At 39.0% G+C, this 24,113-nt stretch overlaps 1 protein-coding gene across 2 annotated transcripts in view; it reads right to left on the bottom strand.

Annotated features, from left to right (window-relative positions):
• MYOM3 (myomesin 3) overlaps positions 1-24,113 on the bottom strand; it is an 82,733-nt gene that overhangs the window by 4,526 nt on the left and 54,094 nt on the right. For both annotated transcript variants that reach the window (XM_074218123.1, XM_074218124.1), the window contains 12 exons: positions 21,070-21,114; positions 20,693-20,829; positions 19,923-20,067; positions 18,097-18,156; positions 16,966-17,033; positions 14,421-14,531; positions 11,190-11,277; positions 9,512-9,550; positions 5,417-5,525; positions 3,040-3,203; positions 2,115-2,151; positions 1,062-1,084 (listed from right to left, as the gene is read on the bottom strand). In XM_074218123.1, the coding sequence (XP_074074224.1) occupies positions 1,062-1,084; positions 2,115-2,151; positions 3,040-3,203; positions 5,417-5,525; positions 9,512-9,550; positions 11,190-11,277; positions 14,421-14,531; positions 16,966-17,033; positions 18,097-18,156; positions 19,923-20,067; positions 20,693-20,829; positions 21,070-21,114 (1,026 nt within the window). The remainder of the gene's footprint in view (positions 1-1,061; positions 1,085-2,114; positions 2,152-3,039; positions 3,204-5,416; positions 5,526-9,511; positions 9,551-11,189; positions 11,278-14,420; positions 14,532-16,965; positions 17,034-18,096; positions 18,157-19,922; positions 20,068-20,692; positions 20,830-21,069; positions 21,115-24,113) is intronic.

The following is a 24,113-nucleotide window of genomic DNA, read 5'->3' as shown; positions in this document are numbered from 1 at the left end:
AGTGTCAAAGGATTGGAAATTGAGGGGATACCCATCAATTGGAGAATAGCTGAGCAAGTTATGGTATGTGAATATTATGGAATACTTTTCTATAAGAAACCATGAATGGTTTTACTTTAGAGAAGCATGGAAAGAATTACATAAACTTATGCTGAGTGAAGGTTGCAGAACCAAAAAAACATTGCACACATTATAAGCAACATTGTGAGCTGATCAACCATGATGGATGCAGCTCCTCTCACCAATTCAGAGATTTAGGACAACCCTGGGAGACCAGTTATGGATAATAACATTAACATCTGGCGGGGAGAAAAATTTCTCTTATGTTTTTTCTTACTATCCCATGGTTGTCTTTTCCCTTAGTCCTAAATCCTCTTCCACAAAATGACTAATATGTAAATATGTTAAGCACAAATGTACAATTTCACCAGACTGTTCACTGCCAAGGGGAGGGTGGTAGAAAAGGAGAGTGGTAGAAAAATATATAATTTATAAATATTCAAGGAAATTAATGTTGGAAACTTCCAAAACGTGTAACTGGAAATATAAAATAAAATATCAATTAAAAAAATAAACCAGCCATTGGAAAGATTTCTTCCATTAAAACAACCCAAAAAATAGCCCTTCCCTTACTTTCTCCAACCAAGTAAATGAGATTGCCATAATGATTTTCTTGTAGAGTTACCTAGGTGTCTTAAAAAAACAATTTTGGTCAAATTGTGACTCTTGGACACCAGTCTTTGCAATATCTGGTTTCAAACTTCTTCCTTAGAAAGTCCTACTAAGACCCATGGCTCCTTAATCTTTTCTCTCTATCCATTTATCTGTCCTCTCTGTATTATTTTCCTTATTCCCCTAGCCCAGTTCTATTAGCCATCTCCCTCAATCTCTCTTCTGTGGAATAATGTACTACCAGCTCACTGGTAGTACATTCTTCCAGTACTGGAAGAATAAGGAATGATGGGCAAGATGACTTGGTCAACCCTAGGAATATTTTCTCCATTGGGGTGGTTTGCTTCTAACATGTGAATGGAAAGAAATGTAGATATCAATGGACTTACTCTTCTCTATGATTGCAGCTTGCCTGAAAAACAGAAATGAAGAAAAAGAAAATGAGTTTCCAGTTGATCATATTTAACAGCCTTAACAATAATGATGACATTAAATTATCAGTTATCAATTATTATTATATTATATTAAATTATCAGTTATCAATTATCAGTTACTCAGACTCCTTTGCACTTTATAGAGTATGTTTGTTAACTGTCCCAATTAGCAATTAAAGCACATATCCCTGGTTTAAGTTTGATTTAAGAACATATAGATCTGGTCATGATCCTCTTCTGCCCCAGTGGAAGCTAGTTGTATAAACTCTTAACTCCTTTTGCCAGTTACTATCACAAGAGGAAGCATAGTATAATGATGGAACACTGAATGTGAAGACAGGAAGACTTGCATTTGAATTCCATCTCAGGTACTAATTAATTTTGTGACAGAGTAAATCACTGCAGTTCTCAATTTTCTCATCTGTAAGATGAGGGAGTTGGACATGGTGACTACTAAGGTCTTTTCTAGGTCTAAGGCCATATCATGATACTACCTTCCTTATAAATCTTCTCTTATATTAATCCTCTACACATACTTTATGCTTCAACCAAACCATAAAATAATTTCTCTCTCCCCTGCCCACATATGCCTTATATCCCCCCCTCCTCCTTTGGGTCTTTGCTTCTGTTGTTCAGATGCCAAAATGCCTTCTATCCCCTCTTTGCTTATTGAATTCTTTCTGATCTTTTAAAGCCCAGTCAAATGAAACCTCTTTCAGGAGGCCTTCCCTGACTCTAGTGGTTGGCAATGATCTTTCCCTTTGACTTCATAGGGAATTTTCTTTCTTGCTTTTTAATATATTATATAATGTGCATATTATGGCTATTGTATTTGTGTCATCTCTCTATTAGAGCATGAGTTTCATGAGGATGGGTATTCCTTTTTATCTAAACATTATGTTTCCCTGCTCCCCAAGTCCTTCAACTTCAATAACTTTGAGGTTGTCACATAGAAATGTCTGTTGAATGATTAAAGAATCAATGAATGAAACCTCAATGGAAACTTACTTCATTTTCTGATGTTCAGCCAGTGCATCATCAAAAGCTGTAGAAAGAAAAGAGGGGTGAGAGAGTAAATGCCTCATTTTAATTTAAACCCTCAATTTAGGGCCTTCAATGAGAACAATTTAATACTCATTAATATAAGTTGATAATAATATTAGTGGACTATATATTACATTGGCAAGATACTTTTAATATAATATGTTTTAAAATTACTTTTTTTTAAAATACTGCATTGAGGTATTAAAAGGTGAGATATAGTGGATAGAACACTTTTTTGGGAGTCTGGAAGATCTGAGTTCAAATCCTGCCTTAGGAACTTGCTACCTGTGTGGCAGTCAACTCTCTCAGCCTCAGTTTCCTCATCTGTAAAAAATGAGGGTCATAATCCCAGGGTGATTGTATCAAAAGAGATAATATTTTAAAATCATTTTGGCAATTGTTAAGAACTCTGTAAATTCTGGTTATTATCTCACCAGATTCTTGACTTTCTTTGTATTGTGTCTTCCTTTTAGCTTAAAGAGCAGAACACTTTACAGTGATAACCACAATAATATCAAAGGAATTTTCCTAATCCTATGCTTGGCCATCTTGGGTTTCAGAGAACTAATGGTGAATGACAAAGCAGGAAGTCCACCTCTTAGCAGAGAGGTGGTAGATTATGGAAGTGAAATGAAGCATACCTTGTCTGGCATGGCAAATGTGGTCACTTAACTGTATTTCCTTGTTATAAAAGTAGGTTTTGTAAGGGGTAGGGGTGAGGAGAGTCATCGGGAAGCAAAAGCAATAATAACACATATATTAAAAAGACCAAATAAGAAAGATGGGAGGAGGTGAAAAGGAGAGAATGGGACCTAGAGAAGACTAGGGGCTTTTCTGAAGATGAGTTTGGACAGGTCAATGGACAGATAGAAAGGTAAGTCTTGCTCACCTTGGCCTGACAAGTCAGCTGTGAGTTTACGAATGTCCTTCCCAGTTGAGATTTCTAGGGTATATTTGCCCTTATCAGAGTCTTTGGGGTCTAGAATGAGGAGCCAGATTTCATCCAAAGTGCTTCCTGTCTTCATCCGATCACCACTTTCCAGTCGCTTTTCTCTGAAGATGAAAATTAACAAATAGATAACATGATTTGTCTGATTGGGTGGTGGGGTTATATTAATATGGGTCTGATGAGAATATCTCCTCCCATCCCACCTTCATTTTCTCCCTAATGTTGCAAGATAGATTTTCAGATTCTCTGACTTCATTGTGCCCCATGTTACCAGACAAAGGGTAATGGTGGTGATAGGAGTTGTCCATATGATAGGTACGGTACTGGACTTGGTGTTAGAAGGATCTGAGTGTAAATCCTGTCTCATCTACTAGCTATGTGACCTTGGCAAGTATCCTACTCTTTCTAGGACATCAGATTTTGGTTGGATTAAATGGCCTTCTCATTTCCCTTCCATTTCTCAATCTAGGACCCTAAATAGTAAGGTCCCTTCTACACATTTCTGGATGGGCCTCTTTTTAGGAATGTCCATGAAGCAATCATACAACTCCTACTCCTAAGTTCCTGGCCATATTTGGTCACCCAGAGATCAATGTCACAGACACCATACAAAACCAAGAGTTTGATTTGTCTTCCCTTTCCTCTACATTTTGCTCCCTATCTCTTATAGACAAGAATAGAGGTCAGTGTTGGGAAGGTCCTTAGAGCGTAGAATGAGAAAGTTGAGAGAAACTTTAGAACACAGAATGTTAGAGTGGGGTGGGATCTTAGACTATAGAATGTCAAAACTAAGAAGGTTCTTAGAAGACAAAATATCAGAATTAAAAGGGGCTCTTAGATCGTAGAATGTCAGAGATTGTAGGCATCTTAGAACATGAATTGAATGTCAGAGTTGGAAGGGATTTTAAAACATCAAATACTAAATCTAAAAGCAATTTTAGAATATAAGATGTTAGAAGTAGGAAGGGTCTTTGAGACTCTCTAGCCTGGTCCATTTATTTTGCAGATGAAGAACCCAAGAAGCAAAGTCTTACCAAAGGTCAGATAGCTAATTAGTGATAGAATCAGAGGCCAGGAGAGTCCTTTCTCCATTTTTTCCCCCTGATGACCTGATTCTGTCCTCTATTTATGAACCTAGATCACATGAAGATGTTCTTGCTGCTCTGGTTCTCTCATCCCATGCCTGCATCAGCTGCAGTGAGATACTTTTCTCAGTCTCTGAGGGAATCTCCTTTTGGATTCATTCCATTCCCTTTACTTTGCCACTAAATTATCTGTGATTAACTGCTAAGGGCCAGCATCATCCATCCAACTGGTCTAGCCTGATTCCTGATCCATGTTGACCCATCTTTCCTGGATCTTTCTTCCCTTGTGGAATTGTCCTTGGCTAAGAGTAAATCTGTGAGATCAGGGCACTGCCTTTAAATTCTGGTCTTCCATTTTCTCTTCTGTAATATGAATGAGCAGGCTTCCATTGTCTCCAAATTCCCTCCTCATTTGAAATTTTTATATTCTTACATCCTGTACTTTTGGGTCATTTTCCAGCTCTTGTGTACCAAGTTTTGTATTACAATATTCTGGGGGTGGCTAGGTGGTGCAGTGGATAGAGCCCTGGAGTCAGGAGTACCTGAGTTCAAATCTGGCCTCAGACACTTAATAATGACCTAACTGTGTGGCCTTGGGCAAGCTACCTAACCCCATTACCTTGCAAAAACCTAAAAAAACCCCACAACAACAATATTCTGGATCCTCAAGGCCTTTCCAGTACAATTGATCTGTATTCTAACATTCCATTCATAACATTTTAGCTCTAATATTCTGAAATTTTTAAAGGTCTAGTGGTTTTTAGTCAGACTCTTTCCTCTCTAGAAATGCCAATGGAGACATGCTTAGAAATTGTGGCCCAAGATCTACTAACTAGTCTTTGCTAAAGATGTTCATAGATAGGTTGGAGAGGAAAGACTGATGCATGAGAGCAAGATACCTTCAATTTGAATACTGATTCTGTTATTTACATCTGATATGACCTTAGGAAAATTACCTAATTTTCCTGGGCCTCAGTGCTGGGTGGCCTCTGAGCTCCCTTCCAGTTTTACAAATCTGACTAACTAAGCCTTGCTAGTGAACCCTCCTGCTAATCTTGCTAGTGATGCCTAGTGTCTGTGATCTGATCTCTGGTCCATTCTCCTGGAAGTTTAGTCCTTAGATACTTAGAAAAGATTCGTGTTCTCCCTTTAGCCACAGTTAGGGATCATGGGATGGAATGGAAGAGGGCAGTAGGAGGTCCCTTCCTATCCCTCCAAGGAGAAGGTCATACTTGTGGTACCAGGAAGTCTTCATGTAATCTACATCAAAGAACTTGACTTTGCTGAAGATACGGATGCCTTCTTCAGTGCCTTGAATTTTCAGTGGGGTGGCAGAAAAGGCTGATAGGAAAAACAGAATTAGTTTTCTGCACATTATTTTCACTGATACTCTTAAAAACAGATTGTCTCCTGTCCTTTTTTTTTAACATTACCATTGTTTTAATCATTATCCCTTCTCCTAATCAAACCAGACAGCTATTGCAAACAACAATATTTTTAAGACAAGAAAAAAGAAAAAGGAAAAAATTAGTATAATTGATAAATATTTCAAAAAAGTAGAAAATATGGACAAAATACAATATTCATGAACCTCCCATCTCTGCCACAGGATGTGCTGAAATCAGATCAGACTGACTCCAAAGATGTTATTTTTAGATTTTTTTGTGTGTGAATATTTGCACTTTACAAATAGTCAACCAGGGCTTGATTTATCATTTTGTTGACTGTCTAGACTTTAAAAAGAGATGGAGATATTATAAAGAATTCAGATTTAATTTAATGTGTTCATTTTGGAGAGCCTTTTTGGAGAGCCTACACATTTACCAGCAAATCCCTGCTAATGAGAGTCTTTTCATATGTCTTTTTTCAAAACATGCTTATTCTTTATATTGTATTCACTTAATTTTTTTGGTGGTTCTTTCCATTCACAGTATATATTGTTGTATATCTTTGTGTTAAGGGGTATATTATTTTCTTGGCTCTGCTTACTTTGAATGAGTGAGTTCATGTAGATCTTCTCATGCTTTTCCATATTCACAGTATTTCTTATAGCACAGTAATATTCCATTATATTCATGTACCATAACTTGTTTAGCTATTCTCCAGTTGATGTGTATTTACTTTGTTCCCAGGTCTTTGCTATCCAGTTATAGGTGCTAACCAGTGCTGCTATTAAATATTTTGGTGTATATGAGGACTTTCTTCTTACCACTTACCTCCAAAGTCATTCCTTAATAATTAAGTAGTTAAAAGATACAAATTCTCATAAAAAGAAAAGCAAACTATTGATAGCCATATGAAAGAATGCTCAAAATCACCAATAATAAGATAAATTTCACCTCTCTGCAAACTGATGAAAATGATGCAAAATGAGAATAATCGATATTGGAGGGGTTGTAGGCACATGAATACATTGTTGATGAAGCTATACAGTCATTATACTGGATCAGGACAGCCATTTGGGAAAGTCATGTGGAATCAGGCAAATAAAGTAACTAAGAGGTCCATATCCTTTGACCCAGAGATTTCATTACTTTTCTGTGTGGCTTTTAAAATCCTTCATGACACATACGTTTCTGACATTGTTAATAAGATTTTACTTCCTTGTTCTGAAAGTTCAGTCAAATTAGATTTCCTGCTGTTTTTCCTCTTCTGTATTCCATTTCCTTTTCCTGTATTACTGTGCTTTTGCACAGGTTGGCTATCAGTCTTAGAATGGGCTTCCTCCTTCCTGCTACCTCTTTGAACTCCTATTTCTTCCAATTCTTCTTTCCTTATTTTCTATCTTCTATGTGAAGTTTTCCCCAACATTCCCAGATGCTGAGGCCTTCCTTAAAAATCACCCCATACCTTTTTTTTGCACCCATGTCCCTATGCACATATCTCCCTTGACATTATATAAGTTTCTCGAGGACAGGGACGTCATCATTTTTGTCTTTATATCCCCAGAGCTTAATAAGCATTTAATAAATTCTTGTCAAATGATTGATGGAAACCTGAATTCACCTTTTTTTTTGTGAATACCTGCTGCTCTCAGTGCTATCCTCTGGGGCCCCATAATAAATATATTTCCTTAATACTGGTGTTTGTTTTTAACCTGGGATCCACTGATCTACAAGAATAACTGTGTGTGTGTGTGTGTGTGTGTGTGTGTGTGTGTGTGTGTGTCTTTAAATTATGTCTTCATTTTCACCTGCCTCTGATTGAAATTTTCTTCAATTATGCCTTTAAAAAACCCCATTATTCTGTGAAGGGGTCTAGAGGCTTTACGAAAGGGATCCATGACATCAAAAAGGCGAATAAATCCTGGTCTAAATGGTAGTCCTTTAATTAGCTGAAACCAGATAACTTGTCCCTCCTAATTCTTCTCTTTTTCAGGTTAAATAACCCTGATTACTTCCAATGTTCTACACTGAATGAATGAAGTGGAAGTCCTTTCTCATCCTGGTTGCCCTCCTTGTTATGCTCCCCAGTTTTTCAATGTCTTTCCTAGAAGACAATGCCAAGAACTTCGTATAGTTCTCTAGATGTGTTCATGAAGGGGATGTCTGCATCAACAGTTAAGTGAAACTCCTACTTCCATGTCCTGATCATCCTGAGGGCATGACTCAGGGTTGAGTGCCTTGGGGAGAAAAGTGCTATGGGGGTCATTTCTGTTTTTATGAACATCTTCTCTTTCCCACTACTGAGTGCTCAGAAAATGGAAGGCATGCAGTCTATATTTATAGATCAACTCTCTTGATAGGATGCTGGTCCAGCTGGTGCTTTTTCCTCATTCCACACTTGGCTGAGTAACTGACATTCTGGAACCTAACACACAGAGCCTTGCATATGGCAGACATTTAGCAAGTATTTGTTGAACTCAGTTCTTATCTAGCTTCATAGAATTGTAGACTCCTAGACCAATGGAACCGGAAGGCTTTTAGAGGCACAAAATAAATGATCCTTGAATTAAACTGAATTGGATCAAGTCCAATGCCCTCATTTTAGAAATGAATATAATGAAGCTCAGGAAAAATGGGCCACTAACTTTCTCTCTGTTTCTCTTGTCTCTTTGTCTCTCTTTCTCTCTCTGTCTCCCCCAGACCCACCATGCTCTGTAGCATAGATAGAAGGCAAAACATGGGACTGAGTCTAATGAGATAAAATTTAATAGAGATAAAATTTAAGACTTTATACTTGAGTTAAAAAAATTAGCTTCAACTGCTAAAAGACAGTTTATCTGAAAAAAACAAACCCTCTGATCTTTCCAGAGGATTACAAATTCAGAAGGAACACATAGTGGGATAGGGCAGCCAAGAAAGCAAATGTAACCTTGGGTTTCAATGAGTGATATAGTATTCAGGACTAAGGATATAGCCAGCCCACTATATTCAGGGTCAGAACACTTTTGAGTGTTCATGTCTAGTCCTGGGTGCCACATGTAGTCCAATCCCCTCATTTTACAGATGAAGAAACTGAGGTCAAACAAAGGGGATGATGAATGAAGAATCTTTAGATCATGCCATATGAGCATGGGGATATGCATGTGGTTCTAATTGCATAATAATTATCACAACTAATATATACATGTGCTTAGCTAGGTGGTGCCATTGTGCACACAATGCTAGGTCTGGAGTCAGAGAGACCTGAGATCAAATTCAACCTCAAACACAAACTGACTGTGTGACTCTGGGCAAGTCACTTCACCCTGTTTGACTTAGTTTCCTCATCAGTAAAATGAGTTGGAAAAGAAAATGAAAAACTATTCCAGTATGACTGAAATGACTAAACAATAATACATCACTTTAAGATTTACCTAATACTTTATATGTATATATATATGCATATATACATATATATGTTATCTTCATTTCAGTTTTAGAATAACCCTATGAAATAGATATTGTAATTATGCCTATTTTACAGATGAGGAGGTTATGTGACTTGCCTAGGGTCACGTAATAGTTATGTGTCAGAAACAGGTTTGGAATTCAGGTCTTCCTGACTTCAAATCAAGCTTGCTTTCAACTCCAGCCCCTAGCTCCCCATTAAGTAGTTAGACTGAGGCGAAAATAATAGATCCAGGGACATTCATTCTGGCATTCTGGCATTCTACTGATAAATCCATGCTTGACATAAAGATAATTTCATATGGGTGTATTTCGTATGAGGTTTTTGCATTGCTCCATATTCATCCATGTAATAGCTGAGTAAATGGGATTTGAGACTGGTTTGTCCTCTGAGTGTGGAAGCACAGCCTCAATGTCAGGCGGCCAGATAGGTGGGGTTCCATATGTACCATTAACTTCCTATCAGGATTTATCTAGGAGATGTGACTTACTTACCACTGATCCTGCAGAGCTCATTAAGGATGGCATCATACGCTACATAGGAAAGAGACAGAGAGGTCATTGTTTAGAATGTCTCTCACATGGTAAGAGGGCATTGGAAGGAAAGTATTTTGGAATTATAAAGTACTCTAGGAATATGAGTGTTTTCACTGAGGTCAGCAAATAATGGGACACTGGAATATGATAGGCTGAACCTGCAACCAGGGTGAAATGACTAAGGCTTTGTCCCTAGGGTTCAATATGGGAGAAGGGTACGTTTCTTCCCATTTTGCATAGGATGTCTGTCTCTATTTCCTTATCCTTCCTGGGTAGCAATAGCCCAAGGTCCTCTTAGTAATCATACTTCTCTACTGGGTCCTGTCTTCTACCACCAAACCAATGCAGTATTAGAATTTTTTTATGAGCCAATCAGGGTTAAGTGACTTGCCCAGGGTCACACAGCTAGTATGTGTCTCATGTCTGAGGTCAGATTTGAACTCAGATCCTCCCAACTCTAGGGCTGGTGCTTTAGCCACTGTACCACCTAGCTACCTTTTATTAAAACCTAAAAGAAGTAGAACAATTATATCATGCCTCCAGGTATGGGGTTGCCTTGGATCAGTGGTGATATCAATATGCACTGGTCAGGGTGAGATTCTGAGGCCTGTATGGTCCCTTTCTCTGTGACCCCATTTCTTGGAAACCTTCCTGACAGTGGCATTGAAGTATCTTAGGATCTCTATCTCTCTCCTGTCACCATTCCCTTGCCCAGGTACTAGGATTCCTGACTCTCATTTTGGTGGCATGGCTGAAGTGTGAGTGGGGTTGGATGTTCTAATAAGGGGACCAGTGATAGTGCCATCATCTTCATTGGGAGTTTTAAGAGTCCTGAGTGGTAGAAAGGAATTTGTTGAGTGTAGCACTTAGCTGTCATTTGAAGGCTGGAATGGATGTAGGTGAAGGATAATCATTCAATATGGAGACCATGATTTTTGAAGTTGGAAGAGGGGAGAGCAGGAGGCTTTGTGGGTGGCTCCCACAACATTTTTCCCTTAGCATTGTTACTGTGACATGGAGGCAGGTAGGTGGTTCAGTGCATAGAAGTCTCATACACATACACATTATATTACATATACATATTCAGACATACATATATTTATGCCTCTATATGGATATGTAATATACACACATAAACACACAATCTCATTTGACTCTCACAAAACCCTTGTGATGTAGGATTATAATTATTCCCATTTTGCAGAGGGGGAAATAGAGGCTCAGAGAGGTTAGGTGATTTGCTCAGGGTTGGATAGCTAGTAAGTGTATGAGGCAGAATTTAGATTCAGGTCTTCTTGTCCCCAATTCTGACATTCTATTGACTGTACCAGTCAAAATAACAAACCTTTATCAAGTTCCTACTATGTATCAGGCATAGGATATCTAGTTGTGTCTAACAAGATGACTGAGAAGGGCTCAATTGGGAATTCTTGGCCAGGCCTCTCCTTGGGGATGGGATGCTCTTCTTCACTTTCCTTTGGGAGGATTGCAAGGGGAATTGAAGGGGGAAGGAAGAGGCATCATTAGCAAGGAGAAAAGGGCAACTGGGAAGAGAGAAAAACTGCCTCCTTCACAGTTTTGCCAGGGCACCTCAAGAGTGGATCTGCTATGTGTACCTGGTCTCGGAAGTGCCTACCTTCACCAGTGAGATCAAGTATGGTGTCATCTTCCCCTCGGTCATCTGAGACCACAGCCTTGTAGGTGCCCTTGTCTTGTTTGGACATCTGGTAGGAATGTTGAAAGTATGTATGAGAGAGAGAGAGAAGAAAATAGAAAGCTGCTAGTCAAGGCTCCTGATGAGCCAGTGGCCCCTCTGCCTTCCTGGTCCTTTCCCATCTAACTGCCCACCTGGTAACCTGTACTTCCCACCAGCCAGGCAACTCACAAATGCTTAGACACTTTAGGTCCCCTGCCAATCTGTCAGAATACTTTCCTCTCCTTCTCTACCAATTTTAATCCTGTCAGATTTGGATCAATAGCAGTTCCTCTATTGATTTCAAAATCAAGGTTGGGTTAGGGATTGGGCCTGTAACTTCATTTCTATGGGAAACTTCCATGTGGGGAAATTCTGTCCTATTTGTATACAGGTAGGTGCTGGATGAATGTTTGCTGAATGACTGTTGGATTCAATGCTTCCTCTGTATCAGATGATATGCTAGACTTAAAGATAAAAAGGAAATAATTTCCTCCCTCAAAGAGCTTTCACTCCCCAGGGTGTATGTGGCATGTTCATAGATACACATAGATTCAGAGTAATACCAAGAGAGGGAGAATGAACTGAGGAGGTCAGAAAAAGATACTTTGGAAGCAAAAAGGGATTTTGTAAGATTGAAGTGAGGAGGGACCATCTAGCAGCAACAGAGAAATATGTGAAAGACAATAATTAATTTGTTAAATGCTTTGTCATTTTTCATTGTGTCTGATTCTTCATGACCCAATTTGGGGTTTTCCTGGCAAAGATCCTGGAGCAGTTTGCCATTTCCTTCTCCAGTTCATTTTACAGATGAGGGTTAAGTGACTTGCCCAGGGTCTGAGGCAGTAATTGAATTCAGGTCTTCCTGCTTCCAGTCTATGCACTATAATATTGCCTAGACACCTGTTAAATGCTTACTTGATGAAATAAGTCTGGAGAACTGGGTAGAAGTACAGTTATGGAGAGTCTCAATTGCCAGACTCAGGATTTTAAAAGTGATCTTGAGGCAATGAGGAGCCACTGAAAATTTTTGAGTAAGGGAGAGATGCGGCTACATCTTTGCTTTAGCAGTGAAGCCTTCTGTGATCTCTCCCATAGACAGAAACTTCTTTCTTTACTAAAACTCCCGGGGAGCTTTGTCTTATCATGAGTCTTCTTTTTCCCTTCATGTCTTGGTTCCTTCTGGGACCTCTGTGAGTTTCCCAGAGGCAGAGGTTTTGCTCTCCTTCTTGCATTCAGTTCAATGCCTGCACCCAGGGTTTCTCATGAGTCCAAAGAGAAGTTTAGAACCAGGGACCTAGAGAGCCTGAGGTTAGATGGAGCATAGAAGAAGCCAACTACACAACAGTTCCAGTAGAACCAAAAATACCTTGATGATGGACATGTCAGTTTCCTTCTCTGGGACCCAGTTACCCCAGCTGCAAAATTATTGGGGTGGGGATGAACTAGATGAACCCTAAGATCCCTTGCAGCTCAGATATGCTCATTTTTATGGTTCATAGTTTCCGATTAGACAGCCAACTAAGGACCTCTCCCTTTTAAAAAAAGTTTTAACAAAGGAATGTTTCTTTCAAAGGTATGTCAAGCATAAATAAACATTTAAACATTTCCTCCCTCACCTAGAGGCCTCACCCACCTCTGAACCATCTTATCCTCTGTGGAGCAGAAGGGAATTAGGTTCACAGTCTAGATCAGTTCCTCTATAAAGCACAGTTCCAAATTCTCAGTTCTAAACCCCCTCCCTACTCTTTGGCTCAGGACCCAGGCACACTGGCTCTCAGGGCTTGTATACTGGACTGGTGAGCTGCCTTGGCCTGGTATCCAGGCTCCAAGATTGTCACAGCTAGTTCTAGTTTACTACTCCACCTAGGGATATAGGATATATTGTAGTTTATTTTGCAAGTTCACAGCGTCCTTGATTGCAATTTAATCTGCAGTCCAAATTTAGAGCCCCCACTCCTGGAATTAGGAAAAGCAAAGAACTAGACTTTTTTTTTCTTTTAATTCAATAATTTTCACTTTAGCTCTTCATCTATCTTCATGGTCCTAATTCAAAAGTCTCCAGGGTGTGGAAGGGGAATTATTGAGGGTATCATAGGATTTTCGAGCAAGAGAGGACTTTAGGGCTGATCTCATCCTACCTCTTCATTGGATGGGGGGGAAAATAAGGCTCAGGAAAAGGAAGAAATTTGAATGAAACCACAAAGATAGTAAGAAGTAGGGTCAGGGTATGAGCTCAAATCTTCTCACCCCAAAACCTCAGGTAGTGCCTCCTGGGGCAGCTGACTTAGAAGCTTATGATTCATTGTGCTGCTGCTGCAGGTGGTGGTAGTGGTAATATAGGTCGGAGGTGGCTCTTACCTTGGAGGATCAGACCTCTCCCCTCTCTCAGAGCTCCCTATCTCCATCCCATCCAACTGGACCTGTTACCAATATCTGTGCAATTCCCCAATAGCTAAGGAGAACATGTTTCCTCCATGGACAGAGGATTCATCCTAAAGAACAAGGGCCAGGAGGAAGGGGAAACATTCATGGTCATTTTCCTCCCCTTCAAAACTACCATATTTAATTGGTTTCCTTGAAGGAGAGAGGTCAGCAACAGGGAAGCAAAAGTTTATTTTGTTCTTGTTTTTTTTTTTTTTTACTTTTTTTCAGAAGAGGAATCATACTTCTTTTCTAGCTAGATCTCCACCAGTGAGGTTTCTCTGAAGACTACAGGGAGGCCTAGAAGGGGGAACTAAGTGTTATTAGCTTTCAATCCTAGAGACACATAAGGGAACATTAAGTCATTTGGCCCTGGTATCAAGGCCTAGAATATCAGAGCTGGGAACTCTTAGAACCTAGAATGTTATAGCTGGGATGACCCTTAGAACACAATGTCAGAGTTAGGTGGGTCTTTAGAACAGAGAATACCAGAGCTGGAAGGGACCTTAGAATACAGAATGTCAGAGATGGGAGGGATCTGAGAATATGCAATTCTTAGTGACTTGTAGACTGAACCCCTCATTTTAAGGAGTAAGAAATTGAGAGCCAGATAAAGGAAGTGACTTGACCATAATGAGTTAGAAGCACAGCTGGGATTAGAATCTTGTTTATGTAATTCTTGTTTCTCTTGATTCATCCCATTGTTCATGCCCCACCACCCTAACCCCAACTCCCTGGTACCATGTTTACCTTAGGAATCACTAGATGGCCTGCTCCTGTCTCAGCATTGTACTGGCCCTTTGGATTCTCCTTCTTCTGAAAAAACCACTGAAATCGTGACTCCTTCTTGGTATTTGTTACCTGGGGAATGAGAGACAGCCCAGAGGACATGAGTGAGGGCTTCTCTTGTTTTATAAGTAAAATTCCTTTAACTAGAATGTTGTTTCATGCTTTTTTTTAGTTTGAATTCTTTGTATGAAGGACATACACTGCTATATGCTGCCTTCTAATCTGTGGATGGGTCTTGGTTTGGCAAGTCCCATAAAGTTTCTTGGAGAGGCCCAGATTTCTCATATCTTAGTTCTTTATAGTGCCAAGTACATTAAAAAAAAGATCTCCCCTTCTTTCCTGGGCTGTACATGCAGAGGCCATTTCCAGACCTGGTTCCAGGTCTGTCTGTACCTGGCCTTAGTAAATATTTGTTGTTTTTCACATCAGGAATACGAGAGAGAGAGAGAGAGAGAGAGAGAGAGAGAGAGAGAGAGAGAGAGAGAGAGAGAGAGAGAGAGAGAGAGAGAGAGAAATTCTTTGAAGGAAATAATATATTTCAGTTAGAACAGGTCATAGATTCCCACCTGAAATCTATCCTAGGGCTCACTGAGGGTCTATGAACCTAATTTAGGAACTAATAATGTTCTAGATTATAGTTGAGTCAATGAAATCAATTAAATGACAAATCATAAGCACTTAAGACTGTTTCTTTGGACCAGTTGATGGCTAAGGTGATAAAGATGAGACTGTTCCTGCCCTCAAGTAGCTTAGAAAGCTTGGAGGCAGTTTCCTCCCAACCTCTCTGGAGGTAAGGGTAGCAATAAGAGCTGACATCTTCAGAGTTTGAGGTTCTGCAAATTTTTTTTAATATCATCTCATTGACTTCTCTTAGCAATTCTGTGAGATACTATGTAAAGGGACTGAACTAGGGAATGGATTTGTGATTTTATTGAGGTTGGGGAACTCCATCTTGAGGAAACTTCTTTTACAGGTATTGCTCTTCCCATTTTATAGATAGAGAAATTGAGGTTCAAAGAAGTTGTAACTTGCTGCTTTTTTCTTCTTGGGAAAGTTATTATAAGACACCTTCTCTATCTAGTCCCCCATCTTGGGGTTTGTCTTTTAGGGAAGTCCTTCTCCAAGTTATATCCCAGTTTACCAGGAGGTACACATTTATTTCATCATATCTAGGGAAATCCCATTACCCTTGAAATAATTCTTTCTCCCTTATATTGATCACTTCTCTTCATATGTTCAAGAATCCCCTCTGCTGGGGCAGCTAGGTGGCACAGTGGATAGAGCACTGGTCCTGGAGTTGGAGTACCTGAGTTCAAATCCGACCTCAGACACTTAATAATTACCTAGCTGTGTGGCCTTGGGCAAACCACTTAACCCCATTGCCTTGCCAAAAAAAAACCACCTTAAAAAAAAAGAATCCCCTCCACCTTAAAATGAGGTCATCTCTCTCTCCCATTGGCTTGAAGCAGGACCCCCCTTTTTCTCTCTTAGACCTTTCTCAGATCCTGCCCCTTCCATCATGCCCTTTAGAGTATTCTCCCCAATTTTATGTTATTGTTAAGTTGTTCCAATCATGTCTGATTCTACATAGTCATATTTGAGGTTTTCTTGGCAAAAATACTAGAGTTGTTTGCCATTTCCTTCTCCAGCTCATTTTACAATTGAGGAAACTGAGTAAATAAGTTTAAGTGACTTGACTTATCCAGGGTCATATAGCTAGTAAGTATCTGAGGCTGGATTTTAACTCATGACGATGAGTCTTCCTGATCCAGTTCTCTATCTATTCTTTCCAATTGTTGTTGTTCAGTCATTTCAATCATGTCCAATTCTTTGTGACCCCATTTAGGGCTTTTTTGGACAAAGATACTAGAGTGATTTGCCATTTCATTTTTCAATGAATCTATTTTGTCAGGTTCTCAGAAGTTAAGTGACTTGCCCAGGGTCACACAATTAGGAAATGTCTGAGGCTGGATTTGAACTTGGGTCTTTCAGACTCTAGACCTCACAGTCATTAGCTTCCTTTTCTCCTTAATCATCCCTCAAAGAATCTCTTTTTTATCAACTTTCCTTGGAACCAACCTATATCTCTCATTTTCATTTCAGGGCTCTCCACTTTTCTTACCCTGGAACTTGTCCTCTAGATTCCAGGGAGAATTTCTTACACACTAAAGCTATACTCAGTTTTCCCTCCTGGGAACATATACATTACTCCTCTTGTCCTAGAAGGTGAAAGGATCACTTTTTGAAAATGGATTCTTTTCTTCCTCTCCTCCCACCAGTCACCCCACCCAGGGATATCACTAACATCAGTTTTCTGTGTTATAGGTTAAGCAAGATCTATTTGGACTATTTCCTAGACTGAATTGTAGGCTGAAGGACCTTAAATTTTGTCCTGGGGGAAAAATATACTGTAGACTCCTCAAATTAAGAAATATCAAGAAGAACCATTGGGGAATATCTTTGTCTCCCACCCTGAAGCCAACAAGGACAAAAGTATCATACATGCCTTGCAAGTCAGAATCACTTCACATTCTTCGGTAATCTTCCACTGCAAAAGCTCCACAAAATGGGGACCTGCCAATGCAAACATATCCACCCACCCATGTCTGTTAGAACTGGAGAAGGATTGGCTACCTGGCATCAATCAATCCTGATTGGCCTCTGTGTTTTAGTGCTCACATATCAGTTACATCTTCACTTTAATATTTTGCTTTGTTAAGGGACACTTACTGGGTTCTGGGGCTTCTGAGGATTAAGTCCATATATAAGTTAAAAAAAAGATAATTGAATGAGTGTGCAATAGATTGTTGAATAGAATGGAACTGAACTGAATTCTTTCTAAGTCTAACATGAAAAAATTTATGCTCAGTAATTATTCACCAATCATCCCCATCACCATCAGCTCTATGGCTTCCTTCAAGACAACTTCAATGCACATCTTTTACAGAAGATCTTTTCCAGTTCTTCCAGATTCAGTGCCCTCCCCTCTCAGATTACCTTGATGTATCATTTATAAGCATGCTATTTTCTCCATTTCATTCTAAGTTCCTTAAAGTCAAGAACTATTTCTGCTTTTTTCCTTGCATCTCTAGTGCTTGGCATTTCACCTAGCCCATAAACTTAACAAATACTTGTTGATGATGATGATGATGATGATGATGATGATGATGATGATGATGGTTATTAATAGTATCAAAGAGAAGAATGGAATAATGAATATATCAAGGATGTCATAGGACCATAAATATAGAATTAGAAAGGACCTCAGAATCCATCTAGATCAACCCCTTTATTTTATAGGTGAGGCTAATCCATTTGCCCAAGACCATTAAGCTAATAAGAATTGGGGATGGTATTTGAACTCAAATCTTCTGACTTTGGAACAACATAGGTTGACTTTTTCTAAACAGTATTTGATAAAACCCTAGTAGTCTGTAGGATGTAAAATTTAGGTTCCAGTTATATTTTCCCTCTAAAATATTAAATATGAAATCATGTTCTTCAATAGACAAATGACTTATGATTTCTTTGGTTTGGATATTCCCTTCAAAGATACAGATGTGACTCAGGAGAGGACTTTCAAGAATGGCTGGATTCAAAAAGTTCCATTACCTGGGGATCAACTTGATGCCCTTACCTTGTTTTCTCTTCCAGTCTCTGCGTTTAGCAGCTGAAGCCCTCAGAAGTTTATCAAAAGCTGTAGAAACCCAGATTGAGGGAAATGCCATTAGCCAGGGGGTAGCAGACTACATAATTGCAACCAGTATTCTAAATCAGAAGACTGATGAAAATTCCTTGAGAGCAGTTTAGTTTTGTCTTTGTAAGCTGAGTCTAGTGGTTCCAGGAATAGAGTAAATATTTAATAAGACTGTTGATTGGATCTGACTTGAATCCTTGCTTTGAGAAGGGATTTTGCTGAAAAGAAGACTGAACAATCACAGGAGTTTTCCTGGATGGGTGAAATCAGCTAAAAACCTGAGGGAGGAGTGAAAGGGGGGAGGGTTGACCCTAAACCTTTACCAGGGTGAAGGGGTAGTCTGGGTACTTATGGACTGAATATGTAGCTATCTATATACCTCATGGCTTTTGTTCAAAGCACCACTTGAGCCCACAGATTCCTTATTCTATCCCATCCTAACTCCTTGAGAAACTACCTAATAATTGAGGAATTAGGAAGCTATTTCCTACTGAGGCCCTTCCATTAGCTTTATGAAAGGACGATTCTTAAGATGGGTTAATATCATAATATTAATAATAATTAACATTTACATAGGACTTCAAGGTTTTCAAAGAACTTTTCAAATATCCTATTTTATCTATACAATTAGTCATTGGAGTTAGGTATAATTATCATCCCCTTTTTACAGATGAGGAAACTGGGTCAAGCAGAGGCCAAATGATTTAGCCAGAATCACATAGCTTGTGAGAGTTTGAATACAGGTTTCTCTTGCTCCAGAATCAAAGTTCTATTCAGTGAACCACTAGCTGCCTCTCAGTTCACTTAGTGTGCTGGAGTTATGAAATTTGTCTTCTAGAATCTATCATCACTCCATCATTTATTCACACCAACTCTGCCTCTCTTTCCTTCCTCTCATTGTATTTTAATGATCGTTGATACCTTTTCCTGATTTACATTTCCTGATCTACATTTGCTGGTATTTATTTGTTTCATATTTTGCATGTCTTTTATAAGACTACAAGTTATCTTCCTCCATAGAATATTGTTGTTGGTCTTTGTTCTTGATAAGGACCAATGACATTATGAAGGTGTTTTGACCTCTCTTGAACTGATGTGAAGCAGAGTTGTGCAAAATCATCAGCCTTGCTCTTTTCTCCAGAATTGCTGAAGTCCAGTGACAAGACAAATCTCAAGCTGAGTAGAAATGACCCAGGATGCAGGGACCATGAGGACAAAGGACCATCCCACTTTTGTCTCAGTGCCAGGCACAAGGTAGGTACTCAATAGAAACCTGTTAATTGATTGTTCATTAGCTAATGCAGTATAGTTGGCTACTCATGTATCAGTTAAAAAAATTAGTTGGGAGTGAAAACCTTAGTTCTCAGCTAACCCTGGTTCTCAGCAACTCTTTAGTCATTAATTATCACTTCAGTGATCACCTGGTACCTTAGAAGGCTGGGAAGGGGGAGCTTAACTTTGCTTCCTTCACAATTTTGTCTGGGCAGTCTTGCTCAGAGAAGGGGATGGAATGGTGGAATAGGACTCTCCTTGTGGGAAGGAGAGGGGACCATATATGGAAAGTTGGCTTAGGTGAAATGGAAGGAATTACAGGGGACCACACAGGATACCTGGGAGGTAGGGTGTGTCTCAGGGTTTGTAGAAAGAGAGGGGACTGAGAAGTTGTCTCCTCATAGCTTTTTTTTTTTTTGACATTTTTTGACATTTCTTCTATGCCATAACCAAACCCCCAAAATTCAGTTAGGATCATGTCTGCTTTTACTTACTATCATCAATTAGGGCCAGAGTGATCTGATTCTTAGCTTTTCCATCCTGGAGCTGAGCTGTATATGTTCCCATGTCTTCATCAGAGAAGTTCTGAATAGTCAGTTCCACAAGTCCCTTTTCTCTGTCAAAATTGATTTTATGTGTCTGTGAAAACAAAACAGAGGGAAAAGGACTGTAATAGAAGTCAGGAGAACTGGTTTCAAGTCCTGTTTCTGCCACTTATGAGCAACTTTGGGCAACGCACTTAACCTTTATTAGCTTTGTTTCCTCATTTTTTTTAAAAATAAAGGGTTAAACTAGATGGTATCTGAGATCTAAACTCCCTTTCCTCACCTGCAATATAGCTTCTGGCATATTCAATTTAATAGATATTTTTAAAGCATTTGATATATGCAGGGAACTGTCCAGGGTTCTGGGTAAACAAAAACGAAAACAAAAGAATAAGATCAGTTTTCCTCTTCCTCCCTGGCCCCCCAGTAGCTTATAGTCTACCTAATACGTGTATTGTATTGTTTAACATCTATTCCAGAACATTGGTTGATGATTGTCAGACTATACATATATACATATGTGTATATATGTATATTTCCTCTTCTCCCCAAATCACACAAAAATTAAACCAACTCAGTTCCTTTGATTCTTGGTCTAGGATGGTTTTGGTTATTCTACAGTGCCTTCTTGCTGATCTCTATTAGTGATGGTGCTTGGAAACAAAGGGAATTAAGGGGGAAGAGAACCTGTATTTTAGGAATTCTGAGCACACACTTACTGGAGAGCTAATGAGCTCTTTGTCATTGAAGATTAAATGCAGTTCAGCTGCAGGAGATAATTTTTCAACCTCCAGCCACAGACGAACCTCTCCATGGTCAAGGATATCAATGTTCCAGCCAGATATCAGCTTAATTACTAGGAAATAGAAGGAAAGGATGTGTTCATTTGCCTCTACTATTCATTCCCTCTCCTTTCATATCCAGTCCCTCTTTTGTTATCACTTTGATACCACCTTTAAGCTCATCCTTATCCTTCAATAAATAAATGACTAGTCTTTCTAAGTTTATGAATTGTGAACTCCAGACTAGGTATCTCAGCCACCAGGCCCAGTCTTATCTTTTCCCAGGACATTCTCTCTGAATTCTATATACTCACCTGGGTTTTTGATCTCATGGCTCAATTTCTTCAGCCTGTCCAGTTCTAGAGCCAGAAAGAACAAGAAGATCAAATTGAAGTCAGGAGTCAACAATCCAAATATGAGACATGTAGGACAGGATGGCCTATCAAATGCCTTCATATATATATAAGGCCTTTTCAGGCTCCATTCCTGATTCTTTGGACCTTCTCTACCATCCTCCATTCATGACTACCTTCTCTGCTCCATTTCTTCTCTACCCTGCCCTTTTCAGCATTGTCTCCTCTTATTAGAATGTAAGCTCTTTGAGGGGAGGGCAAGGGAATAGCTTTCTTTTGGTTTGAATTTGTAACTCCAGCTCTTAGCACAGTGTAAGCCACTTAATACATGTTTGTTGATTTGACTTAATGCAAAGAGTTTTGAATTTGCTGTAGAACTAGGTCCAAATCCAAATTTTGATACTTGCAACCTGTGTGACTTTAAGCAAGTTAATTTCTTTCTTGGAGTCTCTGTTTATCATCTGTGAAATGCTAAAATTGGATGAGATGTCTAGTCAATTTTGTATTTCTAGACATTCAATTATAATTAGCTGGAAATCAGCACCCCTCACTCAAATATAATTTATTTGTTTTGGCATCACCTCCCTGATGTCATGCATTTCTTAGGAAACAAAGGACAAGGGGAAGCTAGGTGGTGAAGTGGGTAGAGCCCTGGAGTCAGGAGGACCTGAGTTCAAGTCTGACCTCAGACACTTAATAATTGCCCAGCTGTGTGACCTTGGGCAAGTCACTTAACCCCATTGCCTTAAATAAACAAAATTTAAAAAAAGAAAACAAAAGATAAAAACATCACTTATAATTTCATTTGATCCTCATAGAATCTCAGAGTTGAAAGAAATATCAGAATTCATTTGGTTCTGCTGGTACCATAACAAAAATCCCTTCTACTGCCCATCCATCAAATGGTCTACTATCTTTTCTTGGACACCTCCAGAAGGGAACAGTTTCCCAGGAGAATAGGGGGAGGACTCACCTGAAGAAGCGTATTCCACTTTGGAATAGTTCTACCTGCCTAAATGTGCTTCTTTATAATTTCATTCACTTTTGTTCTTCCCTCTGGGGTCAAGCATCTCTTTTCTACATGATCACACTTGAGGTACGGGAAAACAGTGATCAGGGCCTCCTTTGACTCCTACTCCCAACCACCTGATCTTTTGGCCAGTTCTTTATCATGGATAAATTGCCTGATTTGTTTTCAGGAAGACCTGAGTTCAAATTTGACCTTAGATACTTATTAGTTAACCCTAGGCAAGCCACTTAATCCCATTTACCTCAGATTCTTCTTAAACTGAGTTGGAAAAGGAAATAGCAAATCACTCATATGTTTGCCAAGAAAACCCCCAAAAGAATCATAATGAGTCATACAAGAATGAAAATGACTAGCAACAAAAAATCATCCTGGTTGCCTTCTCCTAGATACTCAACTGCTTATCAATGTACTTCAGAAAATGTGATGCCAAATTAAATATAGTATACTCTAGATGTGATCTGACCAGACCAGATTACAGCAGGACTGTTCCATCTCTTGTCCTTGGACATTGAATCTCAATTAATTCAGTTTTGGATGGCCTTTACCTTTTTCTGGGCTATATTAAGTCACATTGTAGAATCATAATAATTGAACTTGGCATTCAACAAAATAGTCAGCTAGGTGTCACAGTGCTGTTCTGGAGTCAAGAAAATCTCAGATATGACCTCAGGTACTTATTAGCTGTGTTAACCTGAACAAGTCACTTAACCTCTGTCTCCCTCAGTTTTCTCATTTTGTTGATCATAATAGCACTTATTCTATAGGGCTGTTGTGAAGATCAAATGAGATAATTTTAACACTGCCAGATACAAAAATTTTAGGTCCTATATAAATGTTCATTATTATTATTATAGATCTTTTATAGATGGATTGCTTTGCCTGTCCCAGAGGGACAAATATAGGACTTTATATTGACCACCATTAAATTCCATCTGGTTGGATTTTGTCCAATGTTCAGATTCTGTCATCTAGCAAATCATCAGTAACTCAAATTTGAATAAAGGATGTCCTTTATTCAAATAAGTGATAAAAATGTAAAGGTGAAGATCAGATACTTTACTAAAGACCTTAAAAGCTGAAACTGACCCATTAATGTCTACTCCATGAGTATCATCATTCAACCACTTCTAAATTTACCTAACAATGTCATAGTTGAGTTCATATATATCCATATTGTTAATAAAATGTAAAATGAATTATTTTGTTACACATTTTGCTAAAATATAGATAAACTATATCCTTATCATTCACCTGATTTACAAATCTAGTTCCTGATAAAGTCATACTGGCCCTTAGTCATCACTATTCTTTTTCTAGAGTTTCATTATCTATCCTTTTACTCAAAGCTGTAACAAAGGTGGAGTGACCAGGCTTTTGTCCAGGTGTATTAAAATTTATAGGATGCTCACATACTACTTAGGACTCTAGTGACAGAACCTCTTTTTTCATCTCCTACTTTCTCATATTCCCCCTCAGGGACTAGTCTTTTAAGTCACATAGAAACCTGATGGTATTCTTGGGGTGTATATCCTCTATCCTAGCAGCCACATCCTTGACTCTTGGTACTCCTTCTTGCCCTAGATGTACAAATTTCTAGCTGTGTCTTTGTCTTTCAATTCCAATATTTCCAGGAATCTTTATAACAGCACAGAAAAAGAGAGAGTTCAAGTTTCATTATACTGCATTCTCCTCCTGTACCTTACTTCCTTTGGACATCTAAGCCATGCCCTTACTACTGCTTGCTCATCCTGGAATTTCCTTCAGTACCTGTGATTTCCTCACCCTGGAAGAGCCTACCACTCCCAAGGCCCTTGCAATGGAATAGCCATCTGTAAAACTTCTATTATTTCCCTTGGTTAGTTTTTCCTAGAGCCTCCATTTTGTGGAGTGACTGTTCTGGGCTGCCTTCATTTTTCTCCTAGTCTTCTGGACTTCAAAATTTTACCCTGTGCCAGATACCTTAATTTTCTTCTTC

Source organism: Macrotis lagotis, chromosome 1 (genome assembly GCF_037893015.1).
Source record: "Macrotis lagotis isolate mMagLag1 chromosome 1, bilby.v1.9.chrom.fasta, whole genome shotgun sequence".
NCBI classification, from domain to species: Eukaryota; Metazoa; Chordata; class Mammalia; order Peramelemorphia; family Peramelidae; genus Macrotis; species Macrotis lagotis.
This window is presented reverse-complemented; position numbering and strand designations above follow the sequence as displayed.